The 25,740-nt window shown below is 41.2% G+C and overlaps 1 protein-coding gene across 4 annotated transcripts in view; it reads right to left on the reverse strand.

The window, feature by feature from the left end:
• Positions 1–235: 235 nt before the first annotated feature.
• Positions 236–25,740, reverse strand: part of DSE (dermatan sulfate epimerase) — an 80,589-nt gene continuing 55,084 nt past the window's right edge. For all 4 annotated transcript variants that reach the window (XM_075554647.1, XM_075554643.1, XM_075554644.1 and 1 more), the window contains 4 exons: positions 11,026–11,279; positions 7,700–7,939; positions 4,938–5,145; positions 236–2,958 (listed from right to left, as the gene is read on the reverse strand). In XM_075554647.1, the coding sequence (XP_075410762.1) occupies positions 1,188–2,958; positions 4,938–5,145; positions 7,700–7,939; positions 11,026–11,134 (2,328 nt within the window). In that variant the 5' untranslated portion in view covers positions 11,135–11,279 and the 3' untranslated portion in view covers positions 236–1,187. The remainder of the gene's footprint in view (positions 2,959–4,937; positions 5,146–7,699; positions 7,940–11,025; positions 11,280–25,740) is intronic.

Here is a 25,740-nt window from a genome sequence, read left to right on the forward strand (position 1 = left end):
GCTGAAAATAACTACAGTTGTCTGTTTTTAGCTTTGGTGTTTTCTAAATATCTGACATTGTTTTTTGATTTAAATGTCTAGACAAGAAAAAAAGCAAAATAAACAGATGATTTGCTTTGATTCAAACACTATTGTATAGATTTAATTAGAGCAGATCCAAATAAACATCTCTCGTCAAAGAATTCAGAAAAAGTTTCACCCATTTTGAATAACATGTAAGGAGAAAGACACTGTAGAAAATCACAATTATGATGTTTATTTAGCAAAATAAACTTGATGAAGTCTTCTATTAAAAAACACACATAAAATATCATATTCAAAGTTTGGCTTTCCCATCTTCTTTGGTATGGAAATCCACTTTCAGGATATAAAATATTTTAGTTTGAATAGTTTGGTCACTGGATCCAAAATCGTTTTCCACCTAAGAAAAATATAAAATTGCATTATCTGTAATTATCTGGCTTACGGGATAACTGATGAATGGGCAAAAGTAATACGCATGCAGAGCCTGGATCTTCAAGGGCATATTCATTAGTGGATATATGTTTTCTACTAGAAGTGTATTTTGAATATTTTTGGTGATTTTCAGCCATCCTCTTTACTGTGTGATATGAGTAACAAATCAGTAAGACCATTCTGTGCACCCAATTAAGTACTACTTCTCCCAGTAAGCTGACACCCCTGTACTAAGACTTAGCAACACTTAATTCTCAACACGATTCCACCATTTTCAAGAGTTTGTATATTTTAAAATTGTGTGCTTCCGCAGTCTTTCTCATGAAACAGCATCAGGATATTGCCAATAGCTTTAAATAGACATGACTCAAATCCTACTTAAATAATTTTTGCTTCTCTTAAGAAAAATAATTACTTAACACCACTGATTTTTCGTTTCTACTGTAAGTCCTATCACGTGGTCTGCTAAATTAGCAAGGTCAAACACTTCCAGCAACACCAAGGGACAACTGAGCTACTCTTATTCCTCCGATAACATTGACCACTTGCTCTGATCCTGATTTCGCCATGTCCCTGAATTCTTGCCTGGAAAGATCACCCCCAAAATTTGTTAAAATGAATGAGAAAAAAGGCCCAACAACAAACTTGGGCTTTTCTTGTGTGTTCTGTTTTGGCTTTTTTTGCATAGACTCTTGTGCTCACAAAGCGATCAAGCAATTTACAGCATCGCGCTAGCACTGAGACTGCGAACAGGAGGAGTACAACCACAGTAAGATACAGCTGTCTATCAGAAGGACGGTGTAGAGACATCTTTGGCCATGTAGGCTCTGGGCCCTCTGGAAATAAGTCAGTTGCATTGCCAGCATGACAAAGAAAATAGCAATGTTCAGGATCAGGAACAGTCTGGTGTATGAGGCAGACAGGGATGAGGACGAGGCCCTCCTGCGTGTAGTTGTCAGCATCCGGGCCGGGCCAAACTGGCCTTTCAGCAAGCCACCGCTTTTGTGTTTTTCATATGTTACATCTGCAAAATCCAAAAGGTCTTTCATTTCTTCATCTTCATCTACAGGCAGTTCTTTCTGTGCCAAAATCTGAGCTTTCTGCCTAACCCTTTTCTCGTTGACTTCAATCTGCGCGAAGATATCAGGGACGGCATCCACAAATTTGTAGCGCTTGCCTGCCCTCCGGTTTTTCTTCGATTTGCTCTGCTGCAGCCGCTGCTGCTGCTGCGATATGGCAAAGATCCTGTCGATGGCCTCCTCGGTCTGCCGCTTATCTGAAAACCGCAGCAAGCGCTCTGCGGTCTTCCGAAAGCTAGCCGTGTTCCGGACCCGGGACAGGATCTGTTTCTCCAACAGCTGGAACACCGGCTTAAAACGCTGCAGGTTCTGATCCACAATGGCAGCATAGTCCCTCACCTCGGGGACCAGGGGGCTCTTGATGGCGGCCCTTCGGTCGAAAAGAATTTTCTGGTGGTCTGCAATGACCTGTGCAAAGGCAGACTGCGCCGTGGCCTCGCCTGTCCAAAGGTAGGTCGCATAGGCATGTTCGCTAGTGGCTATAAACACATCCAGTTGCTGAGCGTCTCCGTGGACACTGAAGCTCTGGACATCTACAGATGGCCCTATGAAGAGGTAAGCCACCCTGGTGACGGGGCTTCGAAGGTGCATGGTGACATTGACATAGTTTGTCCCATTGTAGGGGTAGCCCCGCGGGTAGGTCACAGAAGCAAAGGTGGCTTTCTCACTGTAGCCAGTGTCGTCCATCCAGTACATTTTGTAGAGACCATCGCGTTGCCTGATGAACGCCCCGTGGACACCGTCTACCTCCGTCTCCTCAAAAGGAACATCCACGTTGTGGAAGAAGCTGGCGGCTGTCTCCAGCGGACTCTCCTCCCCCAGGGAGATCTTGTCCACCAGGAGGAGAAGCTGCGGGTGCAGGAGGACCAGGTTCCTCTGAACGGTCTTCAGACTGAGCCGGGGGTTATAAGCGCCCACACCTTCTCCGCGGATGAAAACCAACCCGTTTTTCTCCATGGCTGCGACCACTCTGCCCTGACAGTTAGCTGCCAGGTCGTGCTTGTATTTAGACCATTTGGATGAGCAATCTTCCGTAACCTGGCCCTCCCAGGGGGCAAAGCAGCTCTTTGCCACCGCCGGGGAAAACATCAACACGTTATTGAAGTAGGTATACTTTGGCCCGTACAGCGCCTCGGTGATGAAAGGCACGCCATTGGGAGCAAAGGTGAAGGAGTTTTGATCGGGATGCTCATGCCCCGCGTTAAAATTGCGCCAGCCTTTGATCCAGTCTTTGTATTTGTTCCCGTGCACGATGTCGTGGATTGCACGCCCTCCCAGCTTCCCGGACTTGAAGGAAAGGAACGATCTATTGATTTCTGCAGGAAGCGCACTTCCGTAAGTCACCACACCCCAGTCTTCAAAATAATGCAACGCCGGCGTCCCGAAATCTGGAGGAGGAACGGATTTCAAGCTGGGATCATACCTGAAAGCATCAATGTAAAGAAATCAAACGTCAACGAGGTGGAAATAAAGAACCCCCCCTTTAGAACGGTGGCGGAGGGAACACACAAGCGCCGGATGGTCCGGGCGGGCGCCACAGGCTGCTGATGGGGACAGTTCTGAGAAGAGCCACAGAGACTCTTCGCCCGCTTGGGGGAAAGCCTTGGCAAATGGGAAAGACGCGTATCTTTATGATTTGCTCCCTGAAGCGGCTGTTACACTCATCACATGGGCCTTCTGTACTTGGCTAGAACCCTCACCCAAGCTGCCAGCGGTAAGTCCTTCACCCAAACATTTCCTAGTCTGGCAGACGCACGGAAGGGTCTCCACCTAGCAAACCCCAACTGCAACGGCACGCTGTGCTTTGCTCACTGCTACCACTGAACGTTAGGTAGAGTAAGGTGTGCTTTAAAACATACAAATAGAGTCGAACATATCAGATAAAATTCGTTGCCAACACCAGACCTGGGGGTCTAAATAGGTGGAATTCTAGGAGACTAAAGTTGGAATTGATTAGACAGCAGTGAGCTGAGTATTTACTATAAAGGAATTTATCGTTGTGATTACCATCGCTACCTTAGACCCGAAGGATTTGGTTGCTTTTTAAAAAATCTACCAATGATGCCATGTCCCTGGGACGGTAACCAGTTTCTTAGCAAAGTGACACAACAATTAACATTCAACTTTCTCTGTGATTAAGAGCACAGGCTCTGAATTCAGTAGGAATCCAAAAACAATAAAATAAGGATGAGTGCCTATTTTCCCCAATATCAGTTAACAACTTGGAGAGATTCAGACAATTTGGGTTCAGGTAAAGAAATGCTGCTTTTTAATAAAAAGTGAATTAGTCCCCCTCAGTGAAGCTCATTTTACTAATTTTTAAATTTGTGTGTGTGGCTTCACCCATAGGTCTAGAGCTTCCGAAAGGGTTTCTCTACTGATGTCTAGTGTAATGTTGGCCTAATTAATGTGATTGGACAAATCTAGACACAAACTGCATTGGGCAACATTCTCTCAGGCAAGCTTTGGTCTGTGCCCATAGTCCTGTAAAGTCAGATGCGGAAACACGTTCAACAGCATTAATCTGACCCCTGGAGTGAGCTCTGTGGGATTTTCTCAGTTGTTATTTATTCGTAAATTGATAACATTATTAGGCAATTATTCCATACCCATGAAAGGAATCAGGAATAGTTATATATTAAGACAGGGAGTTCATCTGTGAAAACACATTACTAGTATTTCCCCCCTAAATTATTCCATTATGATAAAAAGCACGAATAACATCATAACAAGCTAACTTTGGAATTGGAAACAATTCTAAGAGTTTGAAAAGACACCAGGAATTGATGACTAACTCGTTCCCTATAATTTCAACTTTTATCTTATTAGGTGCCAACAATATATTTGGCACTACTTAAAAAGGGGGGGGGAACCCCATGCTTTTCTTCCTGGGCTAAAAAGAATAGAGTGAAAAAAATGACATGGTTCTTTTTATTATCAAAATGAATCTGTCCAATGTTGTCAGACAGTGTTAAACAGTTTTGTAAGTTTAGTAGCAGCTTTGTTACTGAACGGTTATAATGCTCCTTTGACCAAAACGTTTTACTACTGCTGTGTGGGTGTGTAGTAACCAAAATAACTTTTGTGGTTTCCTCTTTATGATTTCAAAACTGATGTAAATCAAAACCTGCCTATTGAAATAGTGTAAATCTCTGACATCTCTAATAAGAATATTTTTAAAAGAACCCAAGAGGGTAAAGAGTAATTAGCTCTTAAACAGAAGGGAGTCTTTCTAGTGGAGCTTCAAATACTGTGACACAGATGGAATGGAAGCCGCAGGTCCCTGGGTTGCGCAGAGAAGGGGTTCAGAGTGTTCGTTTTCTCGTTTTAAATGGGCGAGCAGGATGCGGCACCCATCACGACATTGGCCACGAGTTCTCTTTCAAGTTCAATGATTCTTACCAGAGAAACTCCGTGTGAAGAGTGCACCAGCGCTGCCCCTTGGATGGGGTTCCTGGACCTTCCGTCACTCGGTTCCTCCGGATTCGATCGGCCAGCCAGTTACCACTGCCGTTACGCATGACAAATTTATCCAGGAACACTAACTGGCTTTCTGGACCATAAAACCAATTGTAGTTTGAGTCTGCAATAGCCACTGTTCTTTGGAACCCTGCAGGGAAATGTGTGAGAGAATGAAATGTCAAACTGCGTACTTCTATGAAGATCTACTCAACGATCTTTCACCCTTTTGTAACCGAGGTAGTGTGCAGTACCTACCTACATTTTAACATTTTGGGGGCTTAGTGGGAAGCTCCTATCCCACGTTTCATGCATGCTGCTATCTGACAAGAGCCAGTATAACTGTGATTATAAGGAAACTCATCTAATCCACCCAAGCAGTAGGGATTCCTTGGAACATCCTAGGAAGCTTCAGAAAGTTCATGGAAAAATCGAACGAAACGATAATGGTATATTCCCCCCAAACTTTTAAAAGTCCTCTCATTATATGTCCCATTATTTGCATCAAAACCTACAGTACTTCATAATTCCCTTCTCATTAAATTCGAAATGCCTCCATTACTGAAAACACATGGCTTCAACAACAACAACAAAAAAAGCAGAAAATAATTCCGTCTTGAAAGGGTTAAACCTGGCTCTAAATTATAGTCAATTGTTTATCTTGGATAAAAGTAACAAACAAAACCACATTTTCTATGTGCTACCTCAGACTAATTCATTAGAGGCCTGCTGAATATCTTTCATGAATCTTGGCGCCAGTTGTCTATCACTGATATGATGACAGTTTATCATTGAAAACAAAAATGTCACCCCTCCTTATGCTCATGTATACTGCTGCCCACTCCCTTTCAACCACAGGCCACCCTGTGTGCAATTACATCTACACATCTCCGGGGCTACACTTGTGCACAGTGAACTCATGGACCTGGAATGAACGCGAGCTCTCTCACCAACTCAGTCTGGACGGCAGACAGGAGGATAATATCTCACGTAAAAAACGCACCACCATCGAGTCCATTCGGATTCATAGGGATGCTATAAACCACCACACACACACACACACACACAGCCCCCACTGCCGTTGACTTGATTTCTGACTCTTGGCAACCCTGTAGGACAGCGGAGAACTGCCCCTATCAGACTAACTCTTTACAGGAGTAGAAAGCCTCATCTTTCTCCCATGGAGTCACTGGTGATTTCAAACTGCTGACTATCTACTTGGCAGCCCCAATGCATAACCACTATGCTGCCATAGCTCCTGCGTGACATATTGGACAGAACAGGACTGCCCCTTTGGATTTCCAAGGCTGTGAATGTTTACAGTAGTAGACAGACTCATAGCTCTCCCTCGGATCAGCTGGTGGGCTTGAACACCTGACCTTGTAGTTAGCAGTTCAATGCGTATCTCACTTTTGAAACGGTTTCCAGTAAATTAGAAGTTATGCTGTATCTAGGGTCAAGAGGAGAAATCTGACTAGTACAGGAAGAAACTTCATAATTTCCAGGTAAGATATGCCTCTACTGCTGTACTGGACTGCTGGGAACTTAAAAAAAAAATCAGGAAAATGCCAGGTCATAGGGTCAGGAAAAGCGAAGCAGATAAGACCGAATATAATCCAGAGGAAGAAGAATGGGCGAAACCCTAGTCCAAACACTATTATAATATCAATTGTAGAAAAGAAAGAAAAATGTATTTGAGAACATAGTGACTTAAAAATGAAAACCCATTCCAAAGGTTACAAAAGCACAAAGGAAAGTGAAGAAGACAGAGATTTATTTCAAACAAAATATATTTAACATGGCTCTCCGATTAGTAAATAATTGCAGACAACTTCTCTGGGTGACCCATTTGTCTTAAGTCTCATTAAGATGCCTTAAAGAAAAAAAGGCCCCCTCAAGACAGTGGATTCTGAGGCTATCTGCCGGGCCAGTTGAATTCAAGGCAGAGAGGTCGTCTCAGACGGTTATGGCAACTGGCTTTTGGAATTCCAAAAATTTGGAATTTTGACAGCTTTTCTGAGAAAGACATAGGGCAATCACTGAAGTTTATACATTTGTGAGAAAAAAATACTTCCTAAACTTTTTATAACTTCTTAAGTACTGTTTGGAAATAAGTAGAGTTATACAACTCTCAATGAAATGAATAAAATCATATATATACATGGAAATGCTAGAATTAGTTTTATATTAGAAAAATAAGCTGCATAGAAAAAAAATTAGAGGTTTTGTGGCAATTAGTTTTCCATAAGTTTTCTACAATTGATATTATTTAATGAAAACAAATATTTAAAAAAATACTTCCACAAAAATGTTAGAATTTTTTTGGTGAACTTTGCATACATTGTTTGAAAGAAAAAATTAAGAGCAAAAAAATTAGAATTGAGGAAAATTAGCATAAATACTTACATTTGTAAATTCATGAAAGGGTTTACATATGTATCCAAGTTTATGTACACATAAAATTTGCAATACTGTGGAAGCTAGATCTTGTATTTGGTCCACTAGGCTCCAAGCTTTACAGTAAATTTTTAACCCTAACATCAGTTCCCCAAAGCATCTACAACCTGTAATGCTTGCATTCAATTCTTTGATTTTTAATAACATTAATCTTAATATGATTTAAGACCCACAGACCTCATTTCTTTATTAATCAGAAACAATTACAATACTTTTCATGTTTTCCCATTTCTGACGCCTCGCTGTACCTGGTAGGATGGTTCTATACATAAATGCAAAGTGTTGCTTAAGCCATGGATGGCCAAAATGGTTGATGTTAAAGTGCCTTTGAACGAGAAACATATACTGGAAGAGGGATCGAGTGGTGTAGCTGCCATAAGCAACTCCTTCATAGAGGGAGCCATCTGTCACCTCCCGGAGCAAGACCAGAGATTTCTCCATGATGGTCAGAACTTGTTTGGTCCATAAATAGGCTTCTTGAAGATACCCTGCAGGGCAAAAAATAAAAGGAAACATGGACTAAAGGTTGTCCGAATAAAATCCTGAGTTGTCTAACTCGTTTATAATACATATTGCATTCAGCAAACATCTTCATGTGTCACAGTGACTAGTTAGAAAACAAATACAAACCCATTGCCATCTAGTTAATGCCATCTCACGGGGACCACATGAGCCACAGAGAACTGAGCTCCATTCTTGGCCAGATCACCTGGTCCTTCTCCTACAATTAACCCGTGTTTGGGATGGGTCCACAATGCTGGGTAAGAGGTTCTTGAGTAGAGGTCGTTCATTCACTCTTCAATTATGTGAAGACAAACCTTTGAAGGCGCATCAGTCATTTCCTAATCCTTAATAAACTGAAGCCACATCGCACCCAAGATCACAAATCACCTATCATTTTGTCTACAAAATCACTTATAATTTTGTGTCTACAAAACAAAATTTGTATGTTGAGACTTTATTCAATGTTCCTAAAATAATACTTTAAAATATTTTCGTAGATTTATCATTTTATTAAATATTCACCAATGTTTGTACAAAATATATACCAAGATGCCGACACTACAGATGCTAAAGGAACAGGCTTCAATCTGTGTTACTGCTGAAAGACAAGCTCCCATCCTTATTGGGCTTTTAGGTTCCATAGGGTCTAACGAGCAGCACAGGGGGGTGGGAGGCCACTGAATTAGGAATCTAAGCACAAAATTAAATGAACTAGGAGTCCTGAATCTGATGCATATAATCTGCATGAGTCTGTCCAAGTATTTCTCCAAGCTGCCATATTTTCTAAATCTCAATGGAAAATTAAAGGTCTAAAAAAAAAGGGCTCAAGTAGAAAGCAAATATTTTGAGAATGATGAGGGAAACAAATGTACAAAAGTGCTTGACACAATGGATGGATGTATGGATTGTGATAAGAGTTGTATGAGCTCCCAATAAAATTATTTTTTAAAAATACCATCCAGACGGCAAATAATAAACATTTTGTTTGTTTTTCTAAAAAATGCTAAAATATTCCCTTGCCTCCAAATTGCTAGCTGTCTATAATTCTTATATTTTAGTTAACAACTCGTCTATCTATAGCATTTTGCATTTATACAGCACTGGAAATAATCTTATATAATCTCTTTAACAATCTAACCAAGCATTATTACCCACAACATTTCAGATGAGAAATCCAAACATTGACTTGTTTAAGACCACTGGCACAAGACTAAAACAAAATTAGCTATATCAGTCAATACCTATAAGGGCTGGCCTTGAAGTCGCACCAAACCCACTGCTATGGGAACAATTTTGATATTGTGAGATTCTACAGAGTGTTTCTGAGACTATAAGTCTTTATTGGAGGAGGCAGTCTCATCTCTATCTCCCATGGTGGCTGATGGATTTGAACAGCCACTCGTGTGGTTAGCAGTCCAAAGCCTAAGCCATAGTGCCATCAGACCCTGACAGGCATGGGTTTACTAGCACAGTCTGGCCAGAGTAGCTCGTGAAACTAGAGTAGGTCAAGAAAGCCAAAACTATAGATTTTATCTTTCTTTCTGCAGTCTTTTTATAAACGTGTACACTGCTCATGTGGGCGACCTGCCAGTGTATTTCAGATTAACTTCCTACTTTCATCAGAAAATAACTGTCTATAAAAACTCTTGCCTCGGAACAACAACAACAAAACAAGTAAGAAAATCTCTTGCCTTGGAAGAACTTCATATTTCGATGGAATATGAATTCGTTTTCTGGATGCCCATTTATGATTTTGAATGATTTTAGCTTTCCAAAGACCAAGAAAATAAATTCTATTCTGTCCCTAGAGAAACGAACATTTACTTAAGAAAACAAAACTGCTAGACTTAACTCCAAGGTCCAGAGATCTGGCTCCTTTTTTCCAGAGATCTGGCTCCTTTTTCCCCACCACCATTTCAAGATGAAATGTTTCTATGGGTCTTGAAATGTATGAAATGATTTGATAATAAATTTTCACTTTGGGTCTTATTTCTCTCTCTCTCTCTCTCTCTCTCTCTCTCTATATATATATATATATATATATATATATAACGAAAAGTCACCTTTCTAGTTTGTAGATTATTGTACATTAAATGTCCATCTCTAAAGAGAAAACACACCGGAGCAGAAAGAGATTAGACTTTGGTTAGAATTAGGTCCAAATCCCAGCTACCTCATATGGGTGATGTGAAAATTATATAAAATATGTACTGATATTTATGGTCCACATAGTCAAGTGTCAAACGATCTCAGAATTATAGCTGAAAGCATGTATTTAATATTCTATTAATTGTGATGTAAAGGCTTTTCTTTAAAATTCAATATATGCATTCCTTTAGAGACATCCAGAGGCATCATAGTGAAGGCAGAATTATAAGAAAGATCAGAATAAAATACTGTCAATTACAGCATGCTTTAGGCTAAGCAGCAGTACAAGCCACAAAAGTTGATTCCAATGTTGACTGTAAACCATTTTTTCTCAGTGCGTGATACTGACCCCCTGGGGGGGCTGGCATGATCTTGGGGAGCTGCAGAAGCAAACACACTTTAACCTGGCTTGTGGGGTAGAGTACAAAAGCTTCTAATTTCCAGAGTAGTGATGGGTAATTCCTTTATTTAGTTCTCTTTTTTGTTTTCCCTGTAAAGGGGGCAGTAGGGCCAAGTACGTTCGGGAAGGTATGGCCTAAGTGACCCACACTGGATGTTTTAAGTCTTCTGAGAAAAAAAGACTAGGGACGTGACGATAGGGGTGCGCTCCCAGGAACATCCGTTTCAAGAATGTTCCTTTTAAAAATGCAGTTTGGCTGCTTTCACTGAAAACATGACCCTTCATCACTCACTCTGTGATGTAAGAACACAGCCATGGACATTCACAAACCACAAAGAAATAGCCTCGGGCTAAGCTGACTAATAGAATTTAGGAAAATGATGTCTCTCAATTAGCTGAGAGGCTGGATTCCTTACTTCATCCCACAGACTCAGTTAAGATCCAAGTATGAACATGTTCCCAAGAACAGTTACAACAACGCATACGCACAACCTTGTTTTCCCTTGCCGTGTCCAGACGCACCTTGATTCATCAGGACCAGGCTTCCCGTGAGCAGCGCCATGCAGTTGGTGGGCTGATGATTGTGTAGGTACTGAAACCCCCATCCTCTCCTGTAAGAAGTCTCGTACATGTAGCCCGAGGCATTGGCAATCACTTCCAGAAACCTCTCTTGTTGTGTCCTGCTCAGGTAGCTGTACAAGAAGTCATAGGCAGTGGCGAAACCAACCAGGGAGTGGGCCAGTGGGACTTCATCCCAAGGAGCATCTTTTACTAACCTGGGAGGAGGGAAGAAACAAATGAATGAGTGAGCAGGCCTCAGCTTTCATCGCGCTCTTGCAAGGTCTGTTTCTTGGCATTTAAGGACACGACAGAAGGCAAAATCCAAAGGGTTTACCACTCAGGGCTGCCTTAACTCCCCGGAAGACACAAGCTTAATGTAGGTGTCATGTGAAAATTACGGTGAGCAGTTTACTCGCAGGATGTGGCAATAGCAAGATGTTGAGAATTTCTCTTTTATTTGTTCACTTCTGGTGAAAGACACTCGCATATACTCCGAGATCTGAGGCTCATGAAGCAGCAGGGGAAAGCGAATGAACATGTAGCAACAGGGCGAGATCCCTTCAATCTCTGCAACTCTGGCTCACCCCACCCTGGGAGGAGGCTCTCCCCTTCGCCCCGTGGCTGCCTCGCTAGCACAGTGGAAAAGTATATTCCATCTTCTTTCTCATGGGCTGATCAGTTGGACGGGACCATGTTATGTAGCTCATCCCCTCTCAATCTGGACAAACCTACCTGGTCAGCACCAAGACAGGGTGGGGAGGGGGGCTGAAGGGCTGATGTAAGCGAGTAAGGTGAGGAGCTTCCACCTCAGCATGTCTGGGCCTCATTCTTTAGCGTCAAACGAACAGCACTGCCTTCAAGTGCGTAAGCTATCTTCCAAGGAAGTTTCAGAGCTGATCTTCTGGGAAGTATTGCCATTTTCTAGGAAGCAAATGCCTGCTACTTTGCTCTGTAAGCATTTTAATATCGTACTTGCTGTCTGTGCTAAACAGGATGCTGGAAAGGAGCTTCCCCAGGCAGAACTCCACCGAGATCCACAAAAGCCTCCCCATGGGACAAGATGCATTTGAGTACTCTCCAGAGAAACAAGGAAGCGGTACCACACTGAGGCGAGGTGGAAGAAAGCCCTCCATTAGGGATTAGAGCAAAGCGTAACGCTGTCATGCCATACACATCTTTTGACAATTAAGTGAAGCCTTGGCCCTTTCTCAAAATGTTTTAAAATTCATAAAATACAATATTTCGAAACAGAAAATAATTGGCTACTTTGAAATAAAATGATCATGATAGAATTGTTCTACACTGGTGAGCCAGGCGCTCCTTTACGAGGGCGTTAATTAACAGTATTTAGCAGCAGGGACAGTGATTACCAGAATTGCTAAGTTGTGATGAGCATCAGCTAGGTTTTGAGGTGTCTACAGCTGTAACAGCATGAAAGCACTGCAGATGTCTAGTATGACGGTTTCGGGTTTACTAACATTATTTATATGTTATATTATAATGATGATGGAAGAAATGCTAAATTTCAGTTAGAATTCGTGGATTTTAAGATGTAATATTTCACCATAAAAACCAGAGGACCAAGAAGTTTGTGAAATCCAAGTTAGGAATCCTTAAAAGTGTCCTCATTTTTCTTTACAAGCTTATATTCAAGAAGTGATCTCTTGCTTAGGCCTCCCCCGATCAACCTGTCAGAATTTCAACATTCCCCTCAATGAACAATACATTTCATTCCTCCTCCTCATTTTTGGGGTACCCTCAGTTCTTACCACCATTTAAACATATTACATAGACTTCCTATTAGAATAGCTAATTGCAGGGTGCCATTTCCCCCTGTGTATTCACTATGGAGTGCCTCGATCTGATAACACTGTGTGGTACGCAGGAGTCTCCCTGCACATGCTTGGAAGGTGTACAGGATCATGACTGCACACATAGGCAGCACTGGGGACCAGGAACACGCGGGCATTATGGACCCCCAAACCTGGAGGGATTCCTTTGTAACTGATATTCTCAAGAGTTGGTTAGCCATCCTCACTTGGTGCTAAACACAATAATGTTGATGCGTTCCTTAACCATTTGGAAATAGACAAAGCCATCTTGTTCTAGCCAGTCAACGAGCGGGCTCTCTAAGTAGCCAGGGAGCAGGAATCAATTCCCAACTTTAAAATAAGCAAAGAACTCACAGGGCAGGGCCACTACCCGAATGTTGGGAACAGAATCTTCACTGATGCGCAATGTGAAGTGAGCCAGGCAGAGAATCCAAGCTTTGCCTTGTCCGGTGGGTGCCTTTGAACCACGTTGTAAAGCCTCTATAAACGACAGCTTATACTCTCCGCTGTTGACAATGCTGATGACGCCAGTGAACTACTACTGGACTCCCCTGCGTCTGATTAGCCAAGCGCTTTGTTTTTATAGATAGTACATCTAGTTTAACTTAATGTTTGTCCTTTAGGAAATACTATTATTGGGAAATAAAATTTCTCAGAAAATATCCAAGACCCCCTATATAGTTTGCTATTTCAAGTAGTTTCCAATTGAAGAACATACTACTATACTATCAAAAACTGTTTATGGTACCTTCAGGTTTATCATATTATGAAATTGGATCTATATTTCTTAAAGGTGAACTAAAACCTTTTTAAATATCATCTTGTCCAAACTCAGATATCAAGACAAAATACACTTAATAGAGGACAATACTTTACTGTCATGGGAAACAAAAGGAAATTTCTTCCCAGCTCATGGGTAGCAGAGAAATTATTTTTATTCAGTGTGATCCCCACTAGTGATTAATCAATTCACTGGATATGCTGGTTAAGGGGAAATTTAAAAAAAAGGATATAGGGATATTAATGAGTGGTTTCATATATACACATATTCACCCATCTTTTGAAAGAGAGCTGGTGCCTTTTCTTTGAATACAGGTCTACTGACTAGAGTTTCTTGTTCTTACTTGCTTGCTGAGAGCAAATAAAACTTTCCAGCTTTGGTTTCCTTAAATTATAGGAAGACATTAAAGAAACTTTTGAAGTAATACAGAATTCTGAATTGGTTTTCCCTAATCTTTCGCAAATCTCATCTGTAGTAAATTATGGCCCCAATTTTTATAATAATTCTTTACAAAATAAGCACTGCTTTTATAAGCATTGAATCTTTTTTATTCTTGAACTCATACTTCAGAATAAAACATAATATTATTAAAATTGTATAAGTACAGGTCTGAGGCCAGCTCGCATACAGCTCGCATAAACGGGTTTAAGAACAAATACAACTGATACCTGTGAAGTACAAACTGTAATAGTGGGAGTAGAATACTGGAGAGCAGCCTCCCCGCTGACACTTGGGGTCAGCATGCTGTGAGAATGTTACATAAGGAATGGAGCCTGATTCCTGGGAAAGTCCATTAAGAGGAGGCTGGTTAGGAAAGCCACTGCTGTATTTCTCTTACAGGGTACCCCTTGCCTCTTAGAGAAAGTGTCCTCAAAGCAAGGTCTGTGGATCCCCAGAGTTTTTAAGAGCTCAGTTGACTTTTAGGAGTAACATTATTTTTAGATGTCGTAGGTTGATATTTGCACTGATGGTGCAAAAGCAATAGTGGGTAAAAAATACTTGCGCCTTGGAAGAAAACAGGCAAGGGAACCAAAGGTACTAGTTGTCCTTGTATCCTGCACGGACAGCACTTACTGTCAATAAACAAACGTCACTTTCATTTCAGACTGTCCCTGATGAGGTAGTAAACATAAATTTTTTTTAAAAATCACACTTGGAGTACATATGTCTAATATTCTGTAAGATGGAATGAGAGGACATGGAAAATTCATATGCTGCATTCCAAAGTACAATCCCTGTCACAAGGGAAAGTACTTGTGCAATAGCTCCAGTTAAGAGCTGAACGACACTGCCGCCAAGGTGATTCTGACTCAGTGAACCTATAAGCTAGAGTAAACTGCCCCTCAGGGTTTCCAAGGCTGGCCATCTTAGGGTTGGCAGACTGCTGCATCTTTTTCCAACAGAGCTGATGGGTTCAAACTGTGGGCCCTTTGATTAGCAATCAAATGTTTTAACCCTTTTTGCCGCTACTCTTACATGTAAAGAATGACTAAATGACTAATTATTCTGGCTGGATTCATTACTTTGTGGATTCAGTTCAAGGAAAACCGACAGCATTTGTTGCCAATGATAAAATTTGGGTTTTAATGCAAAAATTAGAAATTTGGAAAACTTGACTTGTATTTACAACCAAGAGGTTAGCAGCTTACTAATATGTAAAGATTGTTCTGATGCAATCAGCCGCTGATGGCACAGTAAGTCAGCAGTTCAATTTAACTGCTCTGGAGAAGACGTGGCTTCCGACTCCCCAACACTTACAGTCTTAGAAACCCACCCTGGCAGTTCAGTCCTGTCCTCTGGGGGCTACAAGTTGGAAGTGACTCAATGGCAGTGAGCTTGAGTCTTTTTTTTTTTAATGAAATCATGATAAAATTAAGGAATGTGATTTTGTGATTTAAAATAAATACATAGCTAGATGTACCAACAATTGGAAGAATGAAATAACTCAGTAACTGAATAACTCAGTAAACATAAAATGTACAAAAAATGACACAGGCATGATGTTAACAGAAGAGCTATCTATATGCAAAATACACCAATGGATTCTGATGTAAAAGACTTATGAATTTATTAATATGATTTCAAACACCATACCCAAACAGTTAACAGTTACGAAACTATCTCTAGTTAAGTTCTGGTACAGTATCAAAGTCAAGTATTCATAATTATCTAAAAAGTACTGCACTTTCAATTATTCTCATACATCACTGTGAGGCTGGGTTTTCCTCATATACTTCACTCAACGCCACATGTCACAACAGACTGAACACAGAAACAGAAACTGCCAAATCCAAAATGCCATCGTTCTCATTCAATAGTTCCAAAAATAAGTTGTTTTTCCGTAAACAAGTTATTTATAAAATGGGCTTATGACTTTTATTTTTAATGATTTTATTGACATGTTAACATATAAGTCAATAGTTTAATCATATTATTAAGGGTTGTACATTCATCACCACAATCAACTTGAAAACACCGTCTTCCTTCGTGTGTGTGTGTGTGTGTGAGTACATATCAGAAAACCAGGAATTTTTTCAAAGCTATGTATTTAAATATTTTTTACAAAACCATCTTATCACTTTCAAAGTACTCCCCATTACATTTAATTACGTATTTGTCAAATACGTAATTCCATTTTTGGAAACGTTTTTCAAACTGATCTGTTTGGATGGCTGGCAGCACCTCCCTTGTTTTTTCTTCACCTCTTCAATGTCATCAAACCCCTGTCCTTTAAAGTCCCTCTTCATTTGTGGAAACAAAAAGAAGCAAGGTCAGGTCGGTAAGGTGTGTGGGGCAAGAGAGGCATGCTGCTTTTTGCCCAAAACTGGTGCCCTGAGACGGCTGCCTGAGCAGGCGCACTGTTGTGGTGGCAAAACCAGCCTCTGGTCTGCCACAAATCAGGCCTTTTATGTAGCACACTGTCAGGCAATCTTTTCAGAATCTCTAAATAGAACGCTTGACTGATAGTCTGACCTGGTGGAACACACTCCAGATGCACTACAAGTCAACCTTTTCATCTGTTCGGGAAGTTGACAGACAGTCAGAATGTCATTGGTTGACATTTCACCTTTTTTTAAAACTAGAAAACCACTTACACACTTGTCTCCTCCCATAGTGCTATCCTAGTAATCTGTGTTCAACATCACAACAGTTTCGGCGGCACTTTTCCTGAGGAGGAAACAACAATTTCACAGCTGCACACTGTTCTCTTGTCAGCCATCACAAAAAACGAGGTTCACGCAAAACTTTGACAAAAAAATTCACCATGCAAGAGCTCAAGTAGAAAGAAATTGTTTGGGAAATGCTGATGGCAACATATGTACAAGTGTGCTTAATACTATTACTGATAGATTGTTATAAGATTTGCAAAAGCCCCCCAATTAAATTATTAATTAAAAAATAATTTCACTGTGACCAGAGAGAACCTTCCCAGTTGACACCACTGGGTGCACTAACTCAGAGCAAGTTACTCGATGTTCGCCTAGTGGGAAAATGCTTATTACGAAAGCTCCACTCTGCCCAGTGCATTTTATTTTTGGGGGTACCCCCTCATATGTATGTGTGTATATAAATATAAATACATTTAATTTCTAATATCACTAAATTTTGCCCATATAAAGAAAACTTTTTTATGTCTTCATTCATTTTTAAGGATGTTAAGAGGTATTAAGTGTAAAAGGGATTGTGAATATTTTCAAAGGCAAATTTATGGGAAATTGGAAAGCAGAATGATTTCAATGCAGAGAACAGCAATATCTGGTAGGGAAGTCACGGTAGGCTGTTTCCATGACTCAAACTTGACAATGGTGAAAGGTGAATTAGAGGGATACAAGTTATTCCAAAATTAAGTTTCATTAATCCCAAATTTTATACAGTTTCCATGATCACAAAAGTCTGGATCATTATGTACACTGCACAACAGTAGAATATAAAAATTGTTATTAGTTAAAATTTGATAGTTTGCTTGATCAAATAAAAAGAAGTCCGGCAACAATGCTGGCATGTATTTTTATTTGCGTAGGCTTGGTTTAACATGATGCTATTTTAAAGTTTTTCATAAAAATCGCCAATCTGTAGAAGATAATGTATCTGTAAAGAGAGATCTATAGTTTTCATTTTAGGGTTCACAGAATATTCCTTGCACAGTGCTGTTTAATTTTTTACACTGTTTAATTGACTCAATGTTATAAAAATAAAATAAAATCTTGAAATAAAAGTAGTTATTTAAAATCTAAGAGGTGCCAAGAGAGTGGTGATTCTTTCACGTTTATTTAAACTAAAGTATGCAAGACAGAGAATCTGGAAACGATGGAGCAATTTGTAACTTTCTTCATCGTGTTATGATCATTAGTCCCATTTCCTAGCACTTTTTATTGCCTAATAATCTTATGCCAGGCTTTTCCATGTTTATGTATATTTTGAAAGGCATAATTTGATCCATTTAATTAGAAAATTCCCATGAACAGCTTCGAGGAAGAAAGATGAGTCTTTCTACATGTGAAGATTTATAGCCTCAGAAACCCCAAAGGAACCTTCTTTGCCCTACAATGTTCGATGAGTGGGAACTGACTCAGTGGCCATGAGTTGTGAGCATTTTATGTATGTCTGAGTCTGGTGTGACGTCCACTTAAAACTTCCTGACAAAGCAGCACCACTCCATAACACAAACCCGTCTTCTTTTTCTCTTTCAAATTGCTTTATAAAATATGTACTTAGTAGATTCATAAAGTAGAAAATTGATGAGTTTGGTTTATTTCACACTGAAGATATTTATGTAAATGTATATATAAGGAAAAATGAAATAAACTTTAAAAGAGCTATGAGTGTATACACCCATTTTGAATGTACTTTTACTTAAATTTTACTTAAATTGAAAACACAGTAACAAATTGCCTAGCGGTTGCTAACTGTAAACCTGAAAGGTTGGAGCTAGCTTCATGGCAGCTGTGTCTGCTGCCAGCCCATAAGCCGAACCTCTGCCGTGGACAAGTCTCCAAAATATTCCAAAATAAGACCAGTTCTATTTTTCAAATGACAAATTAGTCACTTCAATATAAAAGAGCTCTACAGACAATAACCTGATAGAAAGTTAATCAATGTCTACCCACATAACTATGCTCAGAAACAATTGCCAATTAAAAAAAAGAGCCTAATATAGTAGTAATTCATTTAATTGTCCTCCAGTAAATTAAAAGCACAAACTAACCATGAATATTATGTGTCAGCAGAATGCTAAATTTTGTGAGCCGTGCCTACAAAATTTACCGGTAACCCAAACCAAACCCCCTACTGGTGAGCCGGTTTCAGCTCATGGCAACCCTGTGGAGGGCTTCTGAGACTGTAAATCTTTTGGAAAGCTGACAGGTCCATCTTCCTCCTGCAGAGCAGCTGGTGAGTTTGAACCGCTGACCTTGCTGCTAGCAGCCAACACCTACCCCACAGTGCCACTAGCCAAAAAGAAAACCAAACCAGGGCTTCACAATTTAGCCAAAGGAAGGGAATCTCTATAACCTGTTGGACTTTGAGCTCCAGGGTCACGGTGTTAAATTAAAGTGCAGAGTCAAGAATGGAAATCCAGGACTAAACAGCTGCAATACTGACGATGCCCTTCTGGGAAACCATTGTGCTTTCAGGAGAGGCACCAGGCTTGCAATAAAAACGAGAAGGAAGTGGCAGCGATCGCAGATCTCGCCAGAGGACGGCAGAGGTACTTGTGTAACCCAGCATGGCTCCACGCCATACCATTCTCGGGACAGCAAGACAAGAATCCAAGCACGAGATCTGGCAAAATCGACAGCGGTAGAAGAAGGGGTCTCAGTGCTCACCAGGTTGCTCTGGGCCCACTCAAGCCCCCTCAGCTACCCACCAAGCAGAATTCCTCAGACAACCGCGTCTCCCCACTCCTCTGTTGGCTCAGTCACCCCAGGGATGGCGAGTCTGGGCCAGGCAGCTCATTCAGAACGTGGCCAGGAAATGAGCAGTGAGCGTGCCTTTCCAACATCTCCCGTGCTCCTCCTTTCGGAATCTTTGCTAGAAGGAGCACAGCACCGAACAATGAGCACTGCCCATCCATCCATCCCGTCAGGCTGCTCAGGGAGAACCAAACAGTCCCGAAATACGAGACTGTCTGCCTTCACAAGCCACACCCCTCCATCCATTTCCGCCTCCCACCTTCCACAGTATGACTCTGCGTCTCAGTTTAAAGCTATGGGTTCAGCATCCCACCCATTAAACTCTGAAACAGAAAGGGCAGCTCCGCTGGAGCCCACTCAAGCAGAATAGTTAGGGGTCACCAATTGTGTCGAAGCACATGCTGAACGGATATTCCCTTTTACTGAAAAATGAAGTCGTCTAGAGGGTCTGTAGGTAAAATGAGTTAATGTGAGTGTTAAAACCTGCCAAACGAATGAGAATAGCACATTGCTGTTCAAAGGGAACAGGGGCTGCTATGCTGTTATTCTAACGTTTATCCCAAAGACGTGAAGCCTTAGGAGCCAAGAACCCAAGTACGCCGCGTAAGCACAATCTACTTAAATGCAAGCATTTGGAACGTACTCCTTTTTAGCTGACCAAGCATGCTATGGGCTTCTGTCCAACCTGAAAAGGTAGCAAGGCTAACTAGGATGAGTAAAATGATTCAAACTCGATAAAAGACCTGTTTCATTGGAATGGCAGAAAACAAAGAGCTAGAATTAAAAATCAGTCTTACATGTCAAATCCCAGTGACAAATTCCAAAAGAATCTATCACAATGGAGAAATTCTAAAACCTGGACCAGTCCTATGCATTCGGCTGTCAGAGTCACCATGAAATGAAATCGACACAGCGGCAGAGATTTTGGTTGTGTGGATTTTCCTCTTCTTTTTGGGGGGTGATGTTCACACAAACAAAAGCCCTGGCAGCAATGTTGGGTAACTGTTGGCAAAGTCAGTGGTTCAAACCAACTGTCGGCTCCAGGAGAGAAAGATGAGGCCAACTGGTCCCATAAAGATCTGCAGCCCTGGACACCGACAATAGGGTGGCGATGAGTCTGACCATCTAAATGGCAGTGGGCTGTTTTGCATGTGTGTGTGTGTGTGTGTGTGTGTGTGTTTTGGATTACAAAAATATAATAAAAAATATTTTTCCATTGACAAGAGTAACTTGGTATTTTATAGGTTTAACAGTTTTACATTTACATGTGTAAAATTTGAAGTATGTTTACAGAAGCACAACTGGACAATTTATTGATATTCAATGAATATGCAAGCACCCAGTTATCAGGGGTAAACTATGTTGGGAAAACCATCAGTCTGATTACAAGAAAATATTTAAAAGAACAAAACTAACGATCTTTTCAACAAAGAGTAATGATGAAGGGTGACTAGACCTATCAGAGAGAACCTCTGACAAAACCTCATTAATGAAGACTGTGAGGCTAATGTGCGAGTAGAAAGCATTATGAACTAAAACTTAGATCATTAAGAAACACCAAAACTAATCCGAAGCAGTAGGTAAGTGGGGGTGTCAAAAATGGGGGCTTTACCTATAGGTCAGTATCCAGGGCTCAAATATAAATAAAAATAGGAGTTTCAAAAGAATATGAAGCAAAACAAATATTTTAAAAAGTGTGGTTGATAGTATGCTATTAATTAGTCGTATTTCTTCTGCTGGGAGGGTAGTGTTGGTCGAACAGCTGCGTATTCAAATCCCATCTTGCTCATTGTCTAAGCCACAAGCAAGTTACACAATCTGCAAAGCGGGGAATTAACAGAAGGCGCAGGAACTTTAAATGAAACGAATGAAGTCACAAGACCAAAAAGTACGTGCTGCACGTAACCCAGACTGTCTCTGCCCCCTCCAGGTCCCTCCAACCCACCAGCCACCCCACTTTTCGAAAGCTCACTTTGAAAAACAATGAGCTCACATTACACTTTTACCTATGACCCACACTGTTAGTGCCTGTTTGGGGGAACCAGAAGAGGATTTTGTCTGTTTTACAAAAAATGACGAAAAGCAGAAGTAGTGCGCAGCTTTTGGTTCGTGGCAGCCGGGCAGCCTGAGCGGCAGCACTGCCCGACCTTCCCCTGGGACTACACACAGCAGACCGCGCTTTCTGTGGACACGATGTGGTAGGGTTCTTTTAGGTGTTGCATGTTATTTGGTATGATTTGCTAGGTCATTTTTTGGACCTGGGAAGGCTAAAAAAATGGACTCCCACGTAAATTAATGGTGGCTTTTTTCTACACTATGCCATTTTGGATTATGAAAGATTTCACAGGATACTCTCAGCTAACGGGAGAAATCTGTGTTAATGACTTATGAGACCTTTCCCCATTTTTTTGTTCCTGAGAAAAATTATATACTCGGGCTAGCCTTGGAATTGATCTAGTTTTATAGCTCATGCATGGAAAAACAAACATGTTTACTAATTCCTTAACTTTAGAATTCTGGGGGCCACACCACACCCTGTGACAAAAAGCTACTCTGGCCATCTTGTACCCCACCCCTCCCCTTCCTGCTATGATCTGAACACTTAGCTATTTCACACTTTATCTTAAAAAGCCATCCTCTAACGGTCTAACAACCCACAAAAGAGCAAAATGCCACCTCAGCTAGGACGTTTTAAAATGTGAGAGGCACTGCTGACAATGACAACTAGTAGCCATCTGGCCCAATGTGAGGCAGAGGGTGCCAGGATACATGCAATGAGGTGGCTTTCACTTGTAGTCTCCTCACGAAAGTAGAATATTTACGTAAATATTTGCATGCTCCACATACATATTAGAATCTTATTTTTGAAGGCCCCGCTGAAGCTGTATATGAAACTTCATAAAATTCAGGAGTCTTGAAAAATCAAAAGCTGCACTGTAGCTGATTTTGTTCTGGGGGCCAACAGACAATAATGTAATGTATGGCAGCTTTTTTCCCACTCAGGCGTGGAGAGCTGAAATAGAATCCATCACAGACTTGCACTGGATCCGAATGGAAGAAAGATGCTTTGTAATGTTTCCAAAGAAGCAGGACTCTAGCCACTAGAATCTCACAGTGATGGGGCTCCCTAAGGAAGAGGCCCTCGCTGGTGGTGGTTAAGAGAGAGACTGAGAACTCAGTCTGCAAAGGAATCACTGGTTCATCAGAATATTAGGCAGGGAATTAAAGTTCTAGATCACAAACTATTACTAGATTGTGAAATGAGTAAAATAGGTTCTTACTAGTGGTTGGTTGATTTAAATAGGGCATAATCATATAGGAAATAACACAGTATGAAACATGACTTGAATTGTATAAGGACTGCACTGGGTCTTGATGCCCCTGTGTGGTACAACACGTGGTTAACAATCTATAACCTAAAGGCTGGTGTTGGCCATTTGAGTCCACCCAGAGGCACCTGGAAGAAAGGTCTGGTGATCTACTCTTGAGAAGTCAACCACTGGAAACCCTAGGTGTACAGTTCTACTGGGATACACATGGTGTTGCCAAGAGTTGGAGTCAACTCAACAGCAACTGGTGTTTCACTGGTAGGTTACAAAGTAAAATGTGTTTCTTGTTGTAATCAGTTTGAATTGTTGCAAAGGGTAAGTGTGATATCAAATGATTAGCCCAGGAGACACATCCTGCTGGCCTAGAGATGATCCAGGGCCTACTGTGGGACGAAGAGCTGGGTTGCAACTGGGCTACCCCAGAGCGGAGGGTCTGTAGCCATCATGGTGGGGAAATCCTACGTGGAGATGATCAGGAAGGCGCCCAGGAAAGGAGAGGAGTCCGGCTTATCTAAAGTGGAGGCTGGAAGGTACCATATGATGCAGACAAGGGTGGGGACACCCAATAGACATCAATGAGGCGCCAGTCACTTTGGGAAGAAAAACGATCCCGATGTGGAAAAACTGCACACACAAAAAAATAAAAAACTAGCAAGGAAACGTCACCCTGCCCCCAACTCCCAAAGTAACTGCAGGGTTTTGAAGTCATTTATGCTCAAGTGATAAAAATGAAATAACGACTCTGGCAGTAACTTATGCCAATAATATTCATTTCATGTCCTGTGAAACAGCCTGAAAGTGTCTTTCTTTAAAAACGTAATTTGGCAGAAGAGTAGGAAACGGCCCTTGGCGGTTTTCTTTATGAATCATAAACAAACAAATAAATAGATGGATGTGTTATCTCCTCTATTGCCTGACAATAGGATTCACAAGGGAAATTTGAATTCGATTATTAGCCAAGAGCTACTGTCAATATGTCATGAGCATTAAACACTTTCTCAAGTTTTAGATCCAGAATTTTCTGTACATATTGAAGATACAGATTCACTCCAAATGCTCCCCAAACACTTCTGACCAAGTGACAGGCGCTGGGTAATACTTTGGGCCCATTCCTGTGCCAAAAGACTCCCCAAGGAAGGTTGCCAAACAATCTAAACTCCATGTGTTCCCACAACTACGGTCACAATGGTAGGAAAGGAAAATAAAGAGGTCAGCAGCATGCATGAGATTTATTTATTCTTAGCCCATCCTTTCCCCAGATTGTTTCTTGTAGTAGTTAATTCAGTCTAAATGAGTCACAGAAAGGAATTAAAAATTGCTCACAAAGCTGTCACAAGCCCCAATCACGACCCAGGCTTCACCCAGCTCCTTTAACTTGCGAAGCAGCACCAGGATGCCCTCCAGCCGAGGCTCCGCTCCAGGAGGGAGTGGAGGACGCCCTGCAGGTGGCTGCGGTGCTCCATCAGCACCCAGCCTTTCCTTCTCCTCCCGGGGGCTTGCATTTATTGTGGCTGCAGGGCTTCCATGAAATCGGGCCCTTTCCCAGGTGTCCTTCTAGCATTTCTTTCCATCATCAACAGAAACAACATAAATTATACCCCAAGGTATACTTTCGTCTAAATGAAATCTCTTTTGCTCGTGAGGGTAATAACATTTTAAGCCACCACACACCCCTGGTAAACAGGAGGTAGCGCAAAGTAAAGCTTGAGGGAGGCGAACTGACTATCTCGTGGGTCCCGAGGAGCCTCTAACTCGCACAGGGAGTCCCTAAGTGGGGCATATTAGAGGGATGATGTACTCACACTGAAGCCAATTTTGCAACTTGGTTTTTTTTAGGGGGGAGGGGGTGGGTATACATCTTATCAGTAATATAAGCAACACTGCTATGAGTAATTTACTGATGTTATCGTTCTCGGATGTTCACTGGCAGTTAGTTATCTGTAATGTTTCCAACCCCAGAGATACAGATCAAATTTCTAAAGATACTGGCAATAGAAGGCCACAATAAAAGTTTTAAAAAGTAATTGGCTCATGTCAGACCTGAGTTACAAGGGGGTCATCAGAAAAGAAACCCTACTTTAAGCTGGGGACTACCTGTCGAGGGGGCTTTAAAAAGTTTATGAAAAAGCAGAATTAAAAGATAATGGAACTTTTCCATGAACTTTTCCAGGTCTTCTCAAATAATCCAGAGCAAGCTCTGCACTAGAATTGTCAAACATCTCTAAGTTGTCACACTGAAAGCCCCAAGCAGCTCCTTAGTGCCATGTAAAGAAAATTATTTGCCCTCTTTGGTCCACAAACTCAATGGCCAGTCCTATAAATGCTTATTCTTAAACTCTCTCTTCTCTTTCCCAGCGGATACCCTAGAGGTTGGGGTGTCACTGTCTCTTGGAGAAACAAACCCAAAAGGCCTAACTAGTCCACCTGTGCTCTGGTTTGATCTCTGCAACCGACTTTCCACCTATAGCCAGAGAGATACCTCCTAAATCACAACGCTGCTTCCGTCCCTCAGCTGTGTAAGCCCTGCCCTGGGCTCGCTGTGTCCACACCTGAGGGCTACAGCCTGATGGCACCTGCTTCTCTTCTTACAGCCTCAACACTTGCTGGCTTCCTCCCCGCTATATTAACATCTCAGTTACATTTAGTAAAAAAACAGTTTTATTCTTTAAAAATAATCTACATGTCATACAATTAAATAGATCGATCCTATCAAGAAAAATTGTACAATCATGACCACAATTGTAGAACACTGTTTTTCTTTTTCATGGTTAAATCACTTTTAAAATGAGTTGTGTCAGTTCCGTCTTTATTTCCTCAAAAGC

This window comes from Tenrec ecaudatus, chromosome 7 (assembly GCF_050624435.1).
Source record: "Tenrec ecaudatus isolate mTenEca1 chromosome 7, mTenEca1.hap1, whole genome shotgun sequence".
NCBI lineage: Eukaryota > Metazoa > Chordata > Mammalia > Afrosoricida > Tenrecidae > Tenrec > Tenrec ecaudatus.